The 20,537-nt window shown below is 36.4% G+C and overlaps 2 protein-coding genes and 1 long non-coding RNA gene across 4 annotated transcripts; 1 reads left to right on the plus strand and 2 right to left on the minus strand.

The window, feature by feature from the left end:
* Window positions 1–1,079: 1,079 nt before the first annotated feature.
* Window positions 1,080–14,630, minus strand: pde6a (phosphodiesterase 6A, cGMP-specific, rod, alpha). The gene is made up of 22 exons (XM_059521301.1): window positions 14,044–14,630; window positions 11,889–12,041; window positions 11,550–11,639; window positions 11,317–11,457; window positions 11,149–11,223; window positions 10,963–11,027; window positions 10,451–10,517; window positions 10,186–10,233; window positions 9,926–10,075; window positions 9,367–9,510; window positions 9,082–9,147; window positions 8,842–8,988; window positions 7,670–7,777; window positions 6,972–7,081; window positions 6,247–6,334; window positions 5,999–6,099; window positions 5,762–5,869; window positions 5,522–5,585; window positions 4,897–4,971; window positions 3,943–4,026; window positions 2,660–2,828; window positions 1,080–1,473 (listed from the first exon to the last, which is right to left on the minus strand). The coding sequence occupies exons 1-22, from the start codon at window positions 14,518–14,520 to the stop codon at window positions 1,424–1,426; spliced, it is 2,580 nt and encodes an 859-aa protein (XP_059377284.1). The 5' UTR covers window positions 14,521–14,630; the 3' UTR covers window positions 1,080–1,423.
* LOC132113509 (uncharacterized) lies at window positions 3,171–3,663 on the plus strand. The gene is made up of 3 exons (XR_009425175.1): window positions 3,171–3,303; window positions 3,343–3,466; window positions 3,521–3,663. It is a non-coding gene; the product is annotated as an uncharacterized LOC132113509 (long non-coding RNA).
* Window positions 14,631–15,349: 719 nt separating the features above from the next.
* tmem216 (transmembrane protein 216) lies at window positions 15,350–18,942 on the minus strand. Of its 2 annotated transcripts, XM_059522300.1 has the most exons (6): window positions 18,814–18,942; window positions 18,068–18,081; window positions 17,252–17,345; window positions 17,021–17,113; window positions 15,815–16,016; window positions 15,350–15,636 (listed from the first exon to the last, which is right to left on the minus strand). In XM_059522300.1, exons 1-6 carry the CDS (start codon window positions 18,824–18,826, stop codon window positions 15,621–15,623), a joined length of 432 nt encoding a protein of 143 aa, XP_059378283.1. In that variant the 5' UTR covers window positions 18,827–18,942; the 3' UTR covers window positions 15,350–15,620. The 2 variants fall into 2 exon arrangements, with proteins under 2 accessions (XP_059378283.1, XP_059378284.1); XM_059522301.1 differs by lacking the exon at window positions 18,068–18,081 and having other exon boundaries at window positions 18,800–18,933.
* Window positions 18,943–20,537: the final 1,595 nt, after the last annotated feature.

A 20,537-nucleotide genomic window follows, 5' to 3' on the forward strand; every position in this document is an offset into this window, starting at 1 on the left:
ATTCAATAAATCAGACATAGTGAGTCAAGTTAACAATAAAAAAGCTGCATTATTGTAAAGGCTTTGTAAAACTGTACAGCGTTTTTAGCTTTTTGAACAGCATTCTCCATCCTACACCAACTACGCACCAGTGTTGCCAGATTGGATGGTTGATTTCCAGCCCAAAAGCTCACAAAAACCCGCCCACTCCAACAAAAAAACCGCCCAAAACTTTAACTAACAAAATAATGTGATACACCATGTCAGTCAAAGGTGTTAAGAGCCATTTTAACTCCTTAAAACAAAATAATAAATAATAACGTTAGATAAATTTGCCATGGATCAAATGGTGGCAAATACATTAAAGACAATTACCGAATATGATTAAAATAGGTTATGCAAGCAGTCACCGTCAAAACATTTGATTGATTTACAATTGATTTACCGATACCCTCGAAAAAACATATGCATCATTTTCAATGTCAACAGTCAGAATTTAAATGCATAACTGTCCAGTATAAGTGTTAGGAAAAAGCAACGTAATAAGGTATTTCACACTTGTTTATGCACACATATAACAGTCAAAACTGTATTTTCATAAACTTTTCATAAATACTGTATGAAAATTAACAACAACAACAACAATAATAATCGCCATCCGAATCCATGAGTTTATTACTGAGGTGGTATGTACATTTATTTTCACAGCGGTCTACATGAGAAACGATAGCCTAGCCTTTTACCCGCACAATCAAATTCAAAACCGCCCAATTGGGCGGGAAGCCGCCCAATCTGGCAACACTGCTACGCACACATTTCCTATCATGTATGTCTTTGAAAGACGATCGAACCAATCAGAGTAGGTGTGGGGTCGATGAGGCCATGAGTCGATGAGGCCAACACCCCTTAGGTGTTATCCAATGCTTTTGTAGGACTGTTATGTATGTCCCAGTGGGACAGTTAGCACTAGCACACACACATACACACACACACACACACACACACACACACACACACACACACATGCATCCTAGGGGCAGAAGTCTTATTTTGCACAGCAACTTTGTTACAAAATAAAATAAAAAATGAGAATGTTAAGCTCCTCATTTGATGTTTATTTTTAGATTTCTACATATAAATACCGAAAAAACATAATGTTGAATTTCCAACGGTTTACACCCTATACTCTCAAGTATTTGTTATTTAGTATGTAAGAATGCTCCATTCTGTAGATTTTCAGCCATAGTCACTAGAGTATAACTTTACAAAACCTGATATTGCCACTGGGACACTGCAATAGTCTGTTTCTTACATTAAAAGGTTTCCTTTACCTATAAACTCATGGCTAGTGTAAATAACTGTAACATGACATCCTGTGGAGAGAAATAATAAAAGCAGTCCATTGTCATACATTCTTATTGTCTGAATTTATGCAGTTTGACGTCTAGGAAACGACACAGGTCTTGGACTGAGATGTGGGCTGGACTGCATTTCCTATGAGGAAAGAGAATTTGGTTATGGAAAAGAATAAATGTCAATTGTTTGTTAAATGCAATCCTTAATCGAACGATAATTCAGTTCATAAATTAAAACGATAATATTTATTTCGAAAATTCTTTACAAAAATTGTTCCGATTGTTTTTTTTCTCTCTTTTGTGAAATACAAAAGGTGAATTTTTAAAAAATGTTCATGGTCCTCTTTTTAATAATAATTAAAAAAAAGTTCAACAGAAGTAGCCCATATGAAGTCTTACAATTTTTAAATTAATGGTTTATCCAAAAAAATGCATTTTATCTGAAAATGTACTTGACCCTCAAGCCATCCAAGATGTAAATGAGTTTGTTTCTTCATTGAAACAGTTTTGGAGAAATTTTGCATCACACCACTTCACTAATGGATGCTCTGCAGTGAATGGGTGCCGTCAGAATGAGAGTACAAACAGCTGATAAAAACATCACAAAACAATAATCCACAAGTAATCCACAGCACTCCAGTCCATCAGTTAACATCTTGTGAAGTGAAAAGCTGCGTGTTTGTAAGAAACAAATCCATAATAAAGGCATTTTAACTGTAAACTTTTGTTTCTGTCCAATATAATCAATAATGACGCTTCCTCCAGTGATAAAATAAGTCAATTTCTTGTTGTCCTTTCAAATCAAAATACACTGACATATTTGTTAATACTGTTTTTGTTTGTAAATGGAGTTTGATCTGTGCATAGTTCTCTCCTGATTCGGAAGAAACTACTTTTTTACTGGATAAAGCAATGCCATCGATAGAGGACTTGTATTTTAGCCGGAAGCAGCAGTTCAACAGACGTGTGGATTACTTATGGATTATTGTGATGTTTTTATCAACTGTTTGGACTCTCATTCTTATGGCACCCATTCACTGCAGAGCATCTACTGCTGAATAAGTAATGGAATTCAACATTTCTCCAAATCTGTTCCCATGAAGAAACAATCTTGTGTGGCCTGAAGGTAAGCACATTTGCAGCATTTACATTTGTCATTCTCAGTGTCATTGCCTAAGGATCTTGTCCTCTTCAGTAGACATAGACTTTTGTGATTCCATACCCACTTTACGTAAAAGAGCAGCACAAAAATTCTTCAAAACATCATTTGTGTTCCACATGTTAGGGTGAACTATTTCTTAATGAGACACTGTTTGAGTCACTACCTTGTTTGCCAGCTGAGGCGGCAGCGTTTACTTCCTCTTTAGCTTTTTTGGCCTCTTCCAGCTTGGCTACCTTGGCCTCATGAATTTCCTTCAGAGCGTTCCACTCCTTCCTGTTGTTCAACAGACGCTCTAGCATGGGCGTGATCTCTACGTGGAAGCGAGAGAACTCCTGCAAGAGAGATGGGGCGTGAGTAGAGAGGGAGTATCGTAGGCGGGTAATAATGTTGAGCAAATACGAATCTTCTAGGTCATACTAGATGTTTTATTATTGCATTTTAATCTCAAAGATTTATGATATGGGTAGTTAGTCCATAGTATTGATAGAGGTTTTTGTTCTTCCTCTTTCATTTGTGGATGATAGCATTTGATGGCTTATTAAATGCATAATTTTTCAAATTATTACATTTAGTGAATAAGTTAAATTAGAATATCAAGACACTACCGGGCTGTTTCCAATCAAACGTAATCAGTATGCGTAGATACTGCAGAGGTGGCACAGATGTTACATCTGAAGAGGCGTTTAAATACATTTACAAAGAGTATTAAATGCAGCTCAGAGGTGGCATGAATGCATTTACACTGCATGTTACACTGATTACAAGAGCATACACTATACTATGACATTAATGTTTTCTAAATAAAATGTTGTTTACTAAAATATAAAATGATTTAAAAAATAAAAGTATACTTTAAATATGAAACTGAAACCACCAATAGTTTGGCAGAATATTCTTGTCTTAATGAATGAATCACTGAATTGCTTATTCGATTCATTCTGTATCAAAGCAAATGACTGTCTGCTGTTCTGTTCTGACTTTGCTTCAAACTATTTCTATTGACATTCTAACTGCAGTCTATTAGGCAGTGAAGCACTGCACTCTCAAAACGTGTTTTTGTTTGATTGTGCAAAGTTGTCGAAGATACAAAGAGCTCCTACAACATTACATTCTTAACTAACATTCAGAAAATCAAGTTTTGACATTTGTGAATGATTTGAATGGGTAAAAAATGTAATCCTGTGCGAATCAGTTTTTCCCCCAATCATACTTTTGTGACTCTTCTTCACATCAAGTTCTCTAATTCCAGCAAGCCTGCATTCTGATATTCATGGTCAATAAAACTCAAGTATACAGACATCTGATCATGACCAGCAATGTGCATTTATGCCGATTGTGTATCTGCTTTTTGATGGACTCTCGTCTGGATCCTGTGAACATTTAGAAGTGTAGATCAATAAAGTCCCATATGTTGTTTTGTTTACTAATTGAAATGGAGGACCTCACCTTGTAAACGAAAGAACAGACAAAATCAATAAAACCACACTGCAGTTTGGGAAGTTCGTCCGCTTTGTTCCGGTCCATCATGGGCTGGAAAAGAAACAGCATGTACTTAATTCATTTTCAAAAAGAAACCCCACAAACTACAGATTGCCAGGGCTGCGTAGATTTTAGAGGGTTAATGAGTTGATGAAAATATAATATTAAGCCATAAGAATGTAAAATTAAATGAATAAATAAAATGTTTATATTTTAAATATTTTGTTTGCCAGCATGTGACTATTAATTAACATCTGAGAACTGTGAGCATGTGAATGTGTTGGTAAATTATTAAAATATGAACAAGATAAAATTGACAGAGGTGCTTTTGTCCTCAAACTCAGAAGCATGGATCACAAATTAATTTACATGAAATTTAAATGGTCGTTCTATATTGTAAATATTTGCTAAATTACATAACACATAGTAGATTTTATTTTATTAATAAAAAAAGAGAGGAATTGGGGAGAATCAACAAATTATAAACCATCATTAACTGCCCTTGTATGAATAAATTGTAATTATGTAATCCATAAGAAGTAACTGTAATCTGATTATGAGCATTTTAAAATGTAATAAAATCTAATTAGAATTGCTACATTGTTGGAATCTGATTTTGTAATATAATTAGTTACTACTCAAGCACTGCTGATTCCAAACTGAAATCACAGTGGTGGTGAAGAGCCATGCAACTAATACAGAAATTTCAAAGATATTACATTCCTGCATTTCCAATCACAGCTAAGGAAAATGGCGAGTTCGGGATCGGTCTGTTTGACTGGGCCATTGTGATCGCTCTTTCTGATTCAGTGCACCGCATAATAGGAAGTAAATCACGACATGACCCATGGGAACTTTTCATTCTTATTCCCTTTCTCTCAGCCCCCTTCCCAACACCCTTCACTCCAGGTGCTTTCTCACAATAGGCTGCTGCTCCAGCACTGTCCTCTCCAGGTCACCCTGCTCCCAGAATTCTGCAGCAACGGACAACGCCACCTAGAGGACAGAGTCAGTAATAAACTTAGATTAATGCTCTTTATAGATGCGTTTGGAAATATGCGAATATGGATTTTGCATGTAACTAGATTTCAATTAAATTAACTGTGCATTAGAGACCATTAATGACTTCAAAATTGCTACAATACAATTCCCACTGAGACAGACCTGGCATATGTCCCATTTGCAACCATAAAATATTGTCTCTATCATTGTTCTCGGATCTACTTGCATGAATAGAACAACAACAACATCTAAAAGTAGAATGTTTATTTTTTTTTTTAAATGCATGACATCTGGCAGAATATAATCTCACGCATGTGAGATGATCTACATTGGCGTCTGCTGTGAAATGCATAAAATAATGAGTGTTAAACAATGAATGTAAACAACCCAACCGTGGATACATTATCATATGAATGGGGTTTCAGACTCATTATGCCAGCAATTTCATTTTCTTATGCTGTCACACCGTTGGCTGCCCTACATTTTTGAATACATTGTTGTAGTATCAGGCCTCGCGTGTGATATTGCATTAGGAATATCTAACCTTGCTCTGAATCTCCCATGGCTTGGCAATGGCTGACAAATCGCAAGCAGTCATCATCATAGCCCTGCGGTGTGGAAAACCAAAACACCATGCTGTCAATTCATATTTATGAACCCTAAAAGGCACCAAATTCAGACTGCTGCATATGATCTTTTGCAAGGATATAATGCAGGTTATAGAGCAAACAGTCATTATAGATGATATTAGTTTTTTAACAGGCTTTTTTCTCTCTGCACTTACATTACAATCTCTTTCCGAGTTGTTTCGTACATCATGTATTTGGTCCAAGCGTCCCAGCTCTCGTAGGTCTTGGACTGATCTACGATCTTTTGAAACATGGTCCTTTTCCTGTGGAGGCACATCATTATTAATTTCATGTTAATCACGTTTGTGCAGCTCTGACTGCAAGACTAACTCTGAATAAATGATTCACAAAAGCCAAGCACATCCCACATTGCTGAAAAATAAAATTCTCACTTGAAATACAAGGCCAAGTCTGTTGCGATGATAGCTATGTCCATCAAATGGATGACGGTTTCGTGCTGTCTCCGGTTCAGATTCTGGTAGATATTTAAGGCCTGGGAAAACAATTTATTTCACTCACTGAGGAAACTGCTGGCAGTTATTTATGGGCTTATCAACTAGATGCACATTCTCAACAGTCTGTAGAGTGCGAAATTTTAATGATGAAAACACCCAGAAATATAATTCATTTTCAGCATTACCTCATCTCTAAGCAGAGTTTTTCCAAACTCCAGATGGTGCCTCTCCAGAATGGAGGAACCATGCAGCTTTGCCAGTGGATTCCCAGACCTGGCAAAGTCATCACAGAAACAGAATCTTAAAACCTAGAAGGTCACAGACTTTCGATAAAAAATTAATGCAAATAGGCATAATGCAATGTGATATGCCAGTCTGCATAAATTTAACATGATTCAAATGTAAATGTTAGCTCATTAATTCTTTGGTTGAACTGTATTTTGAATGCAAACAGAAATGTATCTTTGACCACTGTTGACCAACATGATTATTGTACTGTATGCATGATCATTTAGAAAAAAATTTTTTTTTTTAAATGTCTAATCCGCTTTTCTTTTTTGCATATTGTGATAATGATGAATATTAGCTGTCAAGTTGCAATTTTGCTTAAAAAATAACAATAAACAATGCATATTAGGTCAATATTTGAATCCCTGTCTGTTTGCATGCTAAACAAAAATTGTTTAAATAAAAAAAAATACAAATGCACTGATTTAGCAGATGTTCATTTAACATTTAACATGTGTTTATTTTAGACACATCTTACCCCAGTGGTGCATGAAACCCCTGGAAAGTGGGTGTTGGTGATATAAAAATGAGAATACCTCCACACTTTATTTCTAAATCCTGTAATGCATATACCTTTTTCTTTGGTGAGAGCAGTGGGACATTGGCTGTAATGAGTACATACTTCATCTGGTAGAGGTTGTTAGTGCCGCGGTGGTCAATATCATGACAGAGCCCAGCGGTCACCATTGCCATCGTCTCCAGGTCCGTGTAGTAGCGCTTCAGGTCACCTGTCTGAGACACAATAGAGCAGGTTTAATAGGCTTCAGGGTGGAGCCTGCTTAAGACACACCCCCTACTCTTGTAGAGCAATGAGGCTGACTAGTGAGTGCTCATTAGGCTCATTGAAGCATGGGAGTAGTGCTGAGAAAGGCTCATTAGCAGCCTGCGTTTCTTCCTTCCCTCCAACACTCCATCCTCCCTGACTTTTGGCCAGCTCACTGTGATTACACACGACTTAACCAGAAGCAGGTTTACACTCGACTGATTAATTAGATGAGGCTGTCTGCCTTTTCAGAGAACATGTGTTGGAAATGGGCCGTATCATTAAACATATTCCATAAAAAAAGCCCACGATTCTTACACCCACCAAACAGAGGGGCAAATTTATCAAATGCTCTGTTGCAAGGCTAACATGACTGGTTTGTTTGTTTTTCTTGTTTGCGGGGTGAGAACAGTCAATGTATTCATAGCTAGGGCCTCACTAGCCTTTGCTGAGCAAGATGAGGTCTTGTGTCTGAAGAGAGGGCAGATTCGGAGAGGGGTTGAGATGAGATTTTTAGGTTATTTTTGAAATGTCATTCTGAGAGGTTTTTCTCTTACCATGAGTAGTGTAAACATGGTCTGGCCCACGTTAAAGCCATGCCTCCAGTTGTGGTAGGTGATCTTCCTGTAACCTTTGCTGACTGAGTACACAAAGCGCACCAGGGCCTAGAGAGAAATCAATTTCAGCTGCAAATATTGTATTTACATTGTACAATGTGCAGTAAAACATCTTAAAGAGCGTGCATTGAAACATTTAGTGCATTTTGTAGACGACTGGTAGAAGCAATAGTGGTGCTTGATGGCGTGAATGTGCATAAATCACTGATGATAACTTTAAATAAATTCAACTTGGGTGCATATCCCGATTTGCTCTGTTTGTGTTATACCTAGACATGAATTATATCTACTTTTGAAAATGATAAAATGAGTGAAAATACATAGAAGGAGGGGCTCAGACCAGGTTCAGATTTATGTAAATCTTCCTAAGGAAGTGATGTCATTGTTTTTATTATCACTGACTGGTGTTACTTCAGATTATACTTAATTCAGACCAGGTCTCTCTGGAAGAAGAGACTGTGAAATCTTAATGGAATTCTCCTGGCTAAATAAAAGATAAATAAAAATAAAATATGCAACTTTTCCCACATACTTTACACATAGTACAGTCACGTAAAAGGATATATAGTACAGTATATAGCATATTTAATTTCACTGCAAAAGTAACAGCTTTTTATATAAAATTGGAGCTCTAATTATGTCTAACTATATCTGCATACATACAGTACACTTGCATAGGGTGATAAATACTGTATAGCATTTCTTAGCTGCCTGATTTCTGATATCATCGCAAAAAAGAAACTGTATTTTAATTTCAGCTCTGAATGTGACGATAAGGCATGAAGATATTAAGACATAAATTACGCTCAAGTTTTTTTGCAAAGCGTATTGTGAAAACAGCTATAAATCTGACTTGACTCGTCAATTAACTGTAAAACAGCTAAGATTATTACCGAGTATCACAATGATTTTTAAGATTCAAATACTTCTTAGGTTTTGATTTTAGAACAATCTTGAAAGAAAAGATGAGAACATGTTTAAGAAATGTTTATTTGGAAATATTCTCAACTTTAAGAACACGAACATGTGAATCTGTCTTATACAGTAAGCAAACAATGTCCCAAATAAACATCCAATATACCAAAAGGATGTGAGCTGCCATTATCACTCACCTCACGGGGAATATGGAACTTGTCTACCACACCGAGTTCATAGTACATCTTGATCCCACACTTCACCAGGTCCAACTCACTGAACTCAAAGTCACAGAAGTGAAACTCAAAGATCTCGGATTCCTCCGAGTCTGGCAGTGTTTCGTACTGTAGAGAGAGAGACAGCAGAGCTATAAAACAACTAGACTTTAAACCATGATTGTGTGTGTGTGTGTGTGTGTGTGTGTGTGTGTGTTTTACCAGAATATCTTCCAGCTCGTCCTCGTCACATTCATCAGGTTCTTTGTCATACACCTCACGTGTGTTCTGAACATAAAACATACATTTTACAAGGTTGATATTCTAAGACTCTTCTTCTGTGTTCATACAACCAATTTTAATAAGATGATCAATCGTAGTGGCATATATGGCAACAGTGCTTCTCCACATATACTTCATACCGTGCTCTAACCAGCTTTACCAATGTAGTGTAATTTATATTCCTTTAATTAGTGGACTAAGTCCTATATAGTTGGAGAAACCCACCAAGATATTCTGAATCTCATCCTTCCTGCACTTGACGTGGTACATGACCATGTCCTGAAAGATGTCCTTGCGATTTTCCAGCTTGTTCATCTTGTCATACGTGTCTGTATTCAGCACCGACCAGCCCAGGAACTGAGTGAGCGACTGAAAGAGATACAGATTCAGCTTTAGAATTACTTTCACATTCAAGTTCAGATTCACACATTTAGATAAAAAAAAGTCTCTCCATTCTGATGGAAATGAATTGGAAACCTAAAAAAAAAAAAAAGCATCACATCTCCACATGACTGAACTTTAATGAAAGGCTCAGTGGACTGTAGCATTAAGATAAAACGGACACATAAGTACAAAGTACTTTTTAAAGACTTTAGAAATTTGGCTTAGCATTTTAGTTGAATCCAACAAGCCCAGCATAATAAATTAAGAACATGGCGAACTTTCAAGGAGCAAACACACTATGAAATGTTCTCAGTGATGCATAATGCAGAGTCTGCTGATCTATCCATTACTATATATTTAGCTATGATACACTACTGATCTATACTGAGGCCTCAGATACCTCCATTAGTGTTTCGTCCATGTCATCAAAAGGCTTTCCATCTTTCCTGTTATAGAATGTGGCCACGCCAACGATTTCCTCTTTCTTGTTTACGATGGGCAAAGACAGCACATTCTTTATTGTCCATCCAGATTCATCCAGAGGCTCTTTCTGGCAGGATACATTAGGTTTTGTAAATATATACAGCTTTCCTTTTTTGTTTATTTAATATCATTGATTATTAAGGGCTTTCACAGAAGGAGAAGTTAAAGTAAGCTCACTTGAAATTCAAAGAACTCGTCTTCAGCAGCGTTCATGATGTTACAGATCTGTAAGACAGAGTGAAGAGAAAGCAGCAGGCACGCTCACTGAGAAGGGGCATTGCTTTCTGATTAATTACGGTTCACAAAATTACAATTATCCATCATTTCGTTGTGGGAGCACATCTATTCTCCCTCGCTGTGCACATGACAGGAGCATTATAAACCATAATAGCTTCCAACTACTGTGGCATCAGGAGAGAAGAATAAGGGTCTAGACTCTCACCAGGCCGTTTTCTGCGACGTAGGTGGGAAGCCCACTCACTAATGCCCAGTGGTCAGCTGGAGGGTTACTGTAACGACAATGCACGTGTGTCTGACCAGAAAAACTCTTTACCCCAAGGGTGCTTTGATGAACAAAGCTCAAAAGAACAGCATTTATTTGAAATAGATATCTTTTTTGACATTATAAATGTCTTTACTGTTTACTATTGATCAATTAAATGCATTCTTACTGAACCGAAGCAATGGTAGCACCTCTATGCTGGGAATATGAAAATGTGTACTCTAAAATGAATTATGGCTCAGGCCTGGCTCAATAGGAGGGCCTAGATGAGCCCATCCGGTCTGGCCTGCCCCAACATGGAGCCAAATATGCTATTTCTTGATACAGTATGTTATAAGGTACAATAATTACAATGCAGTTAATGTAGAACGATGCATGATAATGCATGGGGCTTAATTAAATGCCAAGTGGAAGCTCAAATTTAACAGGCAATATAAAATGTATTAACTTACGGAATTACTTTGATGTCCTCCTTTCCATGCAATATGTAATCAATCACTTTGTAGAAAATCACTTCCTGGAGCAGAATTAAAACCATGCAAGTCAAACATGTGACAGCATCAAAATAATTAATTCAGGGTAGTTTTGTGTTTCTCTAACATGATTAACCAAACATATATATTCGGCGTAAAACTCACTCTGCCATCAGGGGTCTTTGGTCCGCTGTAAGGGGGCACCTCTCCCATCAGTACGGGCCAAAGATCAAAGAACTCCTGCAGAGAAATGAATAAAAATACAATATTTCAGTAATGTTTGAGCTACAAATCCAGCTGCATATGTCATGCATTGAATAAATAACCAGTCACTTTAGTTTTGGTCATGTCGAGGAGGCCCACAGAGTAGCGGTCGCAGTTGAGGAAGGCTCGGACCGTATAGAGGGCCTTGTGGAACTGTCGTTCAATGTCAGTCAGCTCCTCAAACACTTTGCTGGCAGACCAGAGCAACACCTTCAATGCAGATGTGATGAAAAACGACAAGATTATGAAGCGGCAGTGTTTATGGGTCAAAGTCTTAAATCACAATCTCACAGAAATCCCACCTGTCCTCTTCTGGTTTCACAGTTGTGCAGGTAGCTCAGGTGAAAAACTCGCAGCACAAGATTGGCAAAGTTGAGATATTTCTTCAGCGTCTACAAGACACAGAGTTCGATTCACTCCAATAGAGCGTTTAATCTGTTCTGTAGAAGTCTGTTTAATCAGAATGCTTCACTGGGGATTTGAGACTAAAAGTATGGATGCAGGGAGCACAATGAATATAATTAATCTTTCTGGTATTGTTTACGTTTCAAATTGGCATCCTCACTGAGACTCTGACTTATTGTTGAGTAAAAACACAAAGCATGCTCGCTATCACAGAGGATGATGTAAGTGAATGCTACCTCTTCATCCTGAGCAGTGAAATGAGGAGCGCCAATCTTGTTGACTGCCATCATGACGGCTACCATGTCCTTGCCGTTCATGATGGGAGTCGCGAGCACGTTCTTGGTCTCGTACTCCGTGAGGTTGTCTACAAAGTCACTAAAGTGGCTGTCCTGGAGAGTGAAGCACATTTTAACTTACTGTGGTAAGACATCACTGATATACACAATTAAATAGCTTAATTTAGCTTTTAACAAAGGTTTGCTTATTGTGGGCTGTGTTAAACGTCTATTACCTAATTTGGTGTTTCTCAGTTTACGCACCTCAGTTTTTGATGGAAAAAAAGCATTATTTATGGATAATTTTGGCAATATGTTGGTGGCATTAGCTAAGATCATTGAGGCCTGAACAATCAGTTCCATAAAGAAATACAAAACGTGCTAACTGAACGAAAACAAGCTGCTTAAAATACTGAATCTAATATTTGGTAATAATACAGCATTAAAAAAAAAAAAAAAAAAAATTAATTGTAGACTGGTCATTTTTGTTTAGGAACACCACAAGTGTATCATACCCATGTGTAAGCAAAGTAAATAGATCTAGTCCAATGCAATAAAATTAACTTGCTAACAGAAAAAAAACTAGAGTATTCTCTCCAGGTCAAAATGACCAGGGCACAAAATGTTATAATACCTATCAAAACACCATTAACACTTTACAATAATATAAATGCATTAACTTTAACTAACAATGATATTTGGCAACACTACTTCACATTGTCCTTGTTGTATGCGCTTAATCCTAATCCTAATGTTATTAATATTAATCAGTAGTACTTAAATATATTATTACACTCTAAAAAGAACATCTTGAAATAAAGTGTAACTGAATGTTCAGTATAATCTTCGTTAAAGTTACCAAATACAGTTGCTAGTCCATTTAAACTGATGTAGTTAACTAATGATAACAAATGGACAAATTATTTGAAATAAAATGTAATTAAATTTGGTAACACTTTATTCTACATTCTATACTGACTATAGTAATAACAGTCAATTATGCATAATAATATGCAACAAAACCTAAACCAATTCCAAATATGAAAACCTAAACTGTCAATTATCAGACATACATTTCTGGATATTATTTCAAAAACTGATTTTATTGAATTGCTTTCATTTCAGGTGCCTCTGAAACATTATAAATTCTTTATATTCTGTTTCACATCGACGCTAGAAAGGGAAGGTAAAATGCAAGCAGTGATATTCTGCTGACTCGAGGAACACGGAGTTAGACACTGACCTTTAGATTTAATCCCGGATCGCTCTAATTCAGCTCAGATTAAAGAGTTTAACATAATAACAGAGTTACAGAGCTCTCACTCAGAATCTTCGAAATCAATCACTTGTTTTAGAAGCGGGATACACCTTTCGAATTTACAAACAGTATATCTGTGGATATACTGATAGTTCAGCTATCTGTCAGACATCTGAAACGGAGATAAACTGGTGACGAATCCAGGGTTTCAAACAGACCAGCTTGGTATTTCGGTCACATAATGAAAAGATTGAAAACACAACATTTAAAAAAAAAAAAAAACGATTATAACCTTTGAAAAATGGTTAGTAATTTCTGATCAAAGAGAGGGAGATTTCAGTCATATATATCTGTCTGTGCAACATCTCCTGCACATTTCTCACGTTTATCAGCAATGGGCAGAACTGATGGCAATATCTTTTAAAAAGGTACTATTTAGGTTTTAATATGTAGGCTACACTTGAGCTACTAATATGCACCTTTTAGAGCTAAATAAGGTACAAAGTTGTGCTTTTTGAAAAGATGTCGCCCTGATGACAGCTTTTGTACTTTTTTTCTGAGAGTGTGGATGTTTATGTAATAATTTATTTGATTTGCATTACAGATTTGCATGTTTGGTTTGAACTGTTGGTTATAATATGATTCATGAAAACAGAAAAGACAACTGTTGAGGTTATAAACATGATATTTTCATATATTGAGTCCTTTTCGACTGATCATACTGACTTTGAATCGAATGCGAGCAGCGTCGCGCTGCTCTCTACAGGTCATATTGTGAATTGCATTCATTTCATAATCATAAACACACAGGAGTGGATAGCTGAACTATCTGTTCCTCATCATGAATAGTTCTCCTACCTGTGTGACATCAGGTACATTGACGGTCTTCTTGGCGGTGGCCACATGGCCCACAATGCCTGTGTCCAGCGGGTACACGATCTCACTGTCCGGTGCCACCAGACATTCCTCCAGTGTGGCATCTTTATGGACGTTGAAGATTCGTGTGGCCAGTTCAGCTATGCCATTCCTCTGGCGGTACATGAAGAGACTCATGCGGTCGGCTCGCATAATAAAAGTGAGATGCCGCATGAGGTTGAACACGGCCCTCTCCATCTGCAGGTTTTCCTGCATGTCCCGCACCATATCGAAAATGACCTCGCACTCTTCAATAGAGCTCAGGTCGTGGTAAGAGCTGATGTCCACTTCTGTTTTCTTGGTGGTCGCCAGAAGGTCAGAGACGACCTTCGCCCGGAACCTGGAGTCATAGTACTGCTTGGCAAAAGTTGGATTACTGTCCAAAAACTTCTCAGCCACATCTTTGTCCACTGCAGCCATTTCTTAGCTGTCAGAGAAGTGTTGGACTTGAAAGGGGTTTCTATATAGGGTTAGAGCTGCCCAAAGCTTCAGTGTTGCCCTATGCACCTCGGCAGCAGGACGGTGAGAAACACTTGGGATTACTAGAGATTGTTTTAAAGAGGCTCATAATCCTGTGTCCAATAGTAATTAGGATTATGATATTCACTTGACAGCAGTCACAGCATGCATAACCTGACACAGTTAAGACATCTGGGAAATTAGGAACTTTACTTTTAACATTGAGGTTGCTGCTTGCCTGAATTGTCACTAATTTAATGTTACAAAACCTAAAATACTGTCTTTCAGTATCATGTATGTGAAAAGGCAAAAAGATAAAGCACCTTTTGAAAGTTTGCGATTGGTGGGATTTTTAAAGAAAATAATTTTAATAATTATAGCATACATTAACTTGATCAAATGTGACTGTAAACACTTTTGTAATGTTACAAAAATATATACAATTGAAATGTAACTTTTTATTCATCAAAAAATCCTGAAAATAAATGCATCAGTTTCCACAAAAATATGAAGCGGCACAGCGGTGTTCACCATTGATAATAATCAGAAATGTTTCTTGAACCGCAAATCACCACATCAGAATGATTTCTGAAGGACCACGTGACACTGAAGACTGGAGGAATGATGATGAAAATACAGCTGCACATCAAAGAAATAAATTACATTTAAAAATATATTAAAATATAAAACTATTATTTTAAATTGTACAAATATTATTTCACAATATTAATGTTTTATTTTTCAAAAACGTGTATGTGTGTGTTTGTGTAGTAAGTATATGATGACACAATTGTTTCACTCTAATAATGGCAAACTTTATTTACATAAATACATTTACATAGCAATTAAGAATGCATTATTTATAAAAATCAGGGTACACTGAAAATAGCCTTTAAAACATCTCAAGATCAACGTGATATACTTGTTTGAAAAACTGTACAAATGAAATGTCTGTTTTATGTCATTTAAATGTATTGCAGATCTTGACGGCCCTCAATCTGAAAGCCTGCAAGCTTATTCAGTTCAGTGTTTTCATTCAGACGTCACAAAAGCAGATGGAATTAATAAATGTTGGCCCTGAAAGAGAGTGGAAAAAGAATTGTATTTTAAAAGGCCTAATAACTTGAAAATTATGTTGCAAAACTTCCACTTCCATATATTTATTCTATTCAATGCACATCTTTTCATAACCTGTATGTCTCTTTGCAACTGTGGGATAAATATGTTGAAAAACAGAAAATACAGAAGTAGTTACCTTGAAAAAACGGAGAGGGTTATGAGCCCCAGAATCAGCTCAAAGCTGTAGAAGCAGAGCAGCACAGCATTGAGCACAACCTCCAGCCGTAACACAAAGGTCTGCAGCAGCAGGTAGTAGACGCTCAGCACCGCACAGGGCACCAGAACAGCAACACTCACAAACAGAGCCAGAGAGCGCTGACACAGGTTCCCCTTCCAGCCTGAACGGCAGAATTCACACGCCATTGTTTGTTACATGGATCAATGCACTTTTACCAGTGTGCACTTTTACAAAGTGTGCACAACAAACAGGTAATCAATCATTATCATCCAACATTCATCCATCCAGGTGAGAACTGAACAGAGAAAAACTCTTAAACTCCAATTCAGTTCCCAGAATTTTCCCAGAATTTAAACTGGACGTAGAATTGGAATTCAGGTTTAAATTCAAGGCATTCAAATTAAATTTGTAAAATAAGTGGTTTTCATTTATTTCAATGTTCATATAAATTACTCATCAACATGATATTAATGTTTCATAATTTTTTTTACATACTTCATATCTTCTTGAATGAAATGAAAATGAATGCTGCGATAATCACTTTGGCATTTGCATTTAAATGACTGAAAAATACAACATTCGTTCAAAAGTTTGGGGTTGATAAGATTTCTCAATGTTTTTGAAAGATATCTCAATTTAAAAAGCACAGTAAACACGGTGATATTGTGAGATTTCATAATAATTTAAAATAATTGTGCTCTGAAATGTCTATGAATCAATTTTAATGAAATATATATAAGCATGGAAAACAGTTATGCTGGGAACGGAAATACCCCCCCCCCCTCCCCTCAGAATCACTTGATGAATATAAAGATCAAAAGATCTGCATTTATTTGAAATAACAATCTTTTGTAAAATTCTAAATTTCTTTACTGTCACTTTTGAACAATATAATGCATCCTTGCTGAATGACTGTGAATAAAGTATTAAATGAACTGTGTAATTATTAATATTATTTAGCAAAACTTGTGTGACTGTATTATATGTACTTGTATTGTGAATGTGCTTCTTCCTCTTCCTGGCATTTCAATTCAAAGTTATGAATTCAGTTTTGCACAACCCTGCTCCAAAGAGTTGGCTTCTGAACGAGGATGATTTTAATCCTCTGAATAAAATAAAAACTACTTCTAGAACAGCACACTAAACAACATCCCACACACTGACCATAGAAGAGTCTGAGGGTTTCCAGGCCCAAGAAGAGGAGCAGCAGGAAAACATCCAATATCAGATTGGCTTGTGGGTAAGGGAGGATCACCCCTACAAATGGCACAGCAAACACTGATTACGTCATACACATACACATATATATATATATATATATATATATATATATATATATATATATATAAAACATACATCTCAACCACTCAATGATTTATTGAGTCCATACATCACCTTTGTAGATAAACATAAGAATCTCAGCGATGAAGAAAGCTGCAAAATACCAGCCGTTCAAGTGAAACAGGATCTGCAGTGGTGTGGAGGACAACTGAGATACTTCGTTAAGAAGCAACATAAACAAATATATAGATAGAAGTGTGAAAACTTTTGGAATTTGAAGAACAAGGTAAATTGTACTTAATTTGTGTTCCGGGAAACATACAAGTATCTTCTGTTGCTTACGAAGGGCAGAATTAAATGGGGAAAAAAAATTATATTTCAACAAAATAAGAAAAATCTTCATCGTGTTCAAAAGTTTTCCCTTAATGCATCTTGTTTCCTTCTGGAGCATCAGTGAATGTTTGAACCTTTTTTAATAGTTGTGTTTGAGTGCCTCAATTGTCCTCAGTGTGAAAAGATGTATCTCAAAACCATACAGTCACTGCTGGAAAGAGTTCAAATATGCAAAGATGCTGGAAAACTGAAGAATCTGCAGGACCTTAAAGATTTTTCTGAAGAACAGTTCTCAGTTTAACTGTTCAGAACAAACAAGGGACTCATGTACAACCATCACAAAACAGAAAGACAGTCGTGGATCATCAGGTAACAGCACACAGTATTAAGAGCCAAGGGTAATTTCAGCAATTTTTTAGTCTTGTGGACTAAATGTAAAAATATTTTATGTACAATATCTTACTCAGGACAGGACTAAATAAAAAATAACATGCATCTCTTATTTTGTTAAAATTATTTACATTTTCACAGATTCTGTAAGGGGTTCCCAAACTTTCGCATGCCACTGTAAATCAGAAAAATGTATTGGAAGGATACAACAGGTTGTCCTCCTGCAAAAGCAAAATTAAACACTGAATTAATGAACATGTAGGCATGTAAGGAGAGTGAATTATTGTAACTTTATCTGTTTATTTCTGTTTTTGGTCCTAAATCTGTCAAAAATGCACCAACCTCAGACCAAAATCATTGTCAGTCATTAATATCACAAAGCAAACTTTAAGAAATGATGCTGAAACTAATTACATCATCTGTAAACAACATGAAATTCACATTCACATCCGTCTTTTTAAATACAAATACACTGATTTTTAAATAAGAAAATAAATCATATCTGCATTTGATTAATACGTGTATTCGTTTTTTTCTCAATACTTGGTAGCTTGGAAACGAGTTTACGCCACTGAATAATAATTAGTGCCATGTTACTTTTATTTCACAATTCTTGCTTTAAATCCTAACGACCCATGACGCACAATCATCAAAGTCCAGCAGTTATGTTACTTTAAATGTTCGGTTCATAAGCAAATCACCAGAATTCGAGTTAATAAATGTTTATTGACAAAACGACAGTAACGTTAGTGTTGTGAACGGCTAGCATTAGCTTGAAGATGCCTCTCCTTCATTCGAATCATTAATTGATCGCTTGTTCTTTAGCAAAACGTTTTATTCGGCTTCATGAAAGCCATTTGCTCTGTTCACAATAAAATATAGGGAAATGTGTGCCGAAATCAAGCTAAAATCTACTCTAGTTAGGATCAAATCATAAACATCTTTCTAGTTACCGTGTGCGGCCATGTTGAGTTGTCATGGAAACGGCACAATGTGGGCGGAGACAACCATCAGCCGTCCAATCAAAACACGCATGAAGAAAACAAGCGCGTTTAGTTGATAACTGTACATGTGTTTTATTGGAGCAGAAACTATTTTACTGCATTGCGTTTAACTTATAAATTAAATCCAGTACAGTGTACGAAAATACATGTTTTTCATCATTATCTGGTGATTACCAGATTACCAGATAAAACCATTGCTGAAACACAAAGACAACACGAAAAACACAGGCTATAGTATAAAAAAAAGTTTAAGTCCTCCATTACTAATGAATCACTTAATCATTTAACAAATATTATGATGTGACTTAAATACAGTATGCTTTGTTCATGCTGTTTCTGTTCCGTGTCATAGTTTATGTAGAACTGTTTAGCTCCCATTGCTCCTAAAACAAAAGGAATAAGAACACATGTCAGTCTAATCGATCTTATACCACACTGAAGATAGATATGCAAAATAATCATGCAAGTAGGAGTCTGTGAAGGTTTGCCTTCAGCTTTTGACCTCTTCCTCACTGGCATATATGGCATTACACAAGCTGCAGAAATAACCCACCACGGGCTGAACAAACTCTGTACCTGTTGGTAAAGTACAAGAGATCAGCTGAGCAGAAGCCATATAGCACGGCCTTGAGTGCTTTACTAACTACACATGCTCTTACCCACTGGATCCATCACATGTTTCTGTATCTCTGACACAATGTCTGAATTTCCCGCCTTCGTTCCGCTTCCTTCATCAGCTGCAGAATCTTGCTTCTCATCTGACTTTGAGTTAACATAATTCAAGGATTCCTAAAATCAAAGTAATTTATATAGTATCAGTTATAATGCACAGCACTATCTGAAAACTTTGACCAAAGCCAGTTGGTAAATTCCAAAAGAATATGACCCACCTTGACATTCGCTGTTTGGATAGACATCTTGGTTTCATCATTTTCCTTGGATTTGACCTCCTCATCACTAGATGTTTTCATGATTGTGTCCATGTTGGTTTCCTTTCTTTCCTGATCCTCAGCATCTTTTTCAGAGGAGTCAGTCTCTACCATCACTACTGTACTCTTCTCACTGGAAGCCAGTGTGCTTGATGGCTCATTGTTGTTCTCTTCAATATCTTCCTTAGCTTTGTCTTCCTCAGAGTCTGCGACAATACTTTGCTGGAAACAGAATCAAATATCTAATGTGTTTTAGTAGATATTTAACTACTTAAATATTTAACTACTAATCCACAAAAGGATTAGTAGTCATTTAAATGCAAGTTACCCCTTGTTCAATTGGCTGTATTTCTTTGACACTGTTATCCTTAAGTTTCTGCCGTCTAATTTAATGTGTTGCCTTTTACACTTGACTTTAAGTTTTGCAGGATCAGCAGCATTCACCATCTCAATTAATGCCTTCTCCACCTGCAATAGAAACATAATTAACATAATTCTACATATATCACACAGACAAAACCTGCACCTCACATATCATGAACAATAAAGAGTAGAACTGTAAGAATATCCTAATGATAAAGTCAGACTATATCAGCAATAAGTTCAGAAAGCCTTAATGAATCGATTCAAAACTGATTCAACATTTTTCTTCTAATAGAATATTTTAGTAAAAATATATTTGCATACAAATATGACAGTTTATGTGATATCACAATTTAATATCAAGTTTGTTTGTGAAAAAAA

The sequence above is a fragment of the Carassius carassius genome, chromosome 33, assembly GCF_963082965.1.
Source record: "Carassius carassius chromosome 33, fCarCar2.1, whole genome shotgun sequence".
Lineage (NCBI taxonomy): Eukaryota > Metazoa > Chordata > Actinopteri > Cypriniformes > Cyprinidae > Carassius > Carassius carassius.

Coding starts and splice junctions, on each gene's coding strand:
- tmem216 (XM_059522300.1), bottom strand. Junction 17,114..17,251: donor TCTTATGTTTATCTACAAAG/GTGATGTATGGA, acceptor TGCCATTTGTAG/GGGTGATCCTCCCTTACCCA. Junction 16,017..17,020: donor AACCCTCAGACTCTTCTATG/GTCAGTGTGTGG, acceptor TCTGCCGTTCAG/GCTGGAAGGGGAACCTGTGT.
- pde6a (XM_059521301.1), bottom strand. CDS start 14,520: ATGGCTGCAGTGGACAAAGATGTGGCTGAGAAGTTTTTGGACAGTAAT. Junction 9,511..9,925: donor TGGACGAAACACTAATGGAG/GTATCTGAGGCC, acceptor TATCTCTTTCAG/TCGCTCACTCAGTTCCTGGG. Junction 6,335..6,971: donor AACAACCTCTACCAGATGAA/GTATGTACTCAT, acceptor TGACTTTGCCAG/GTCTGGGAATCCACTGGCAA.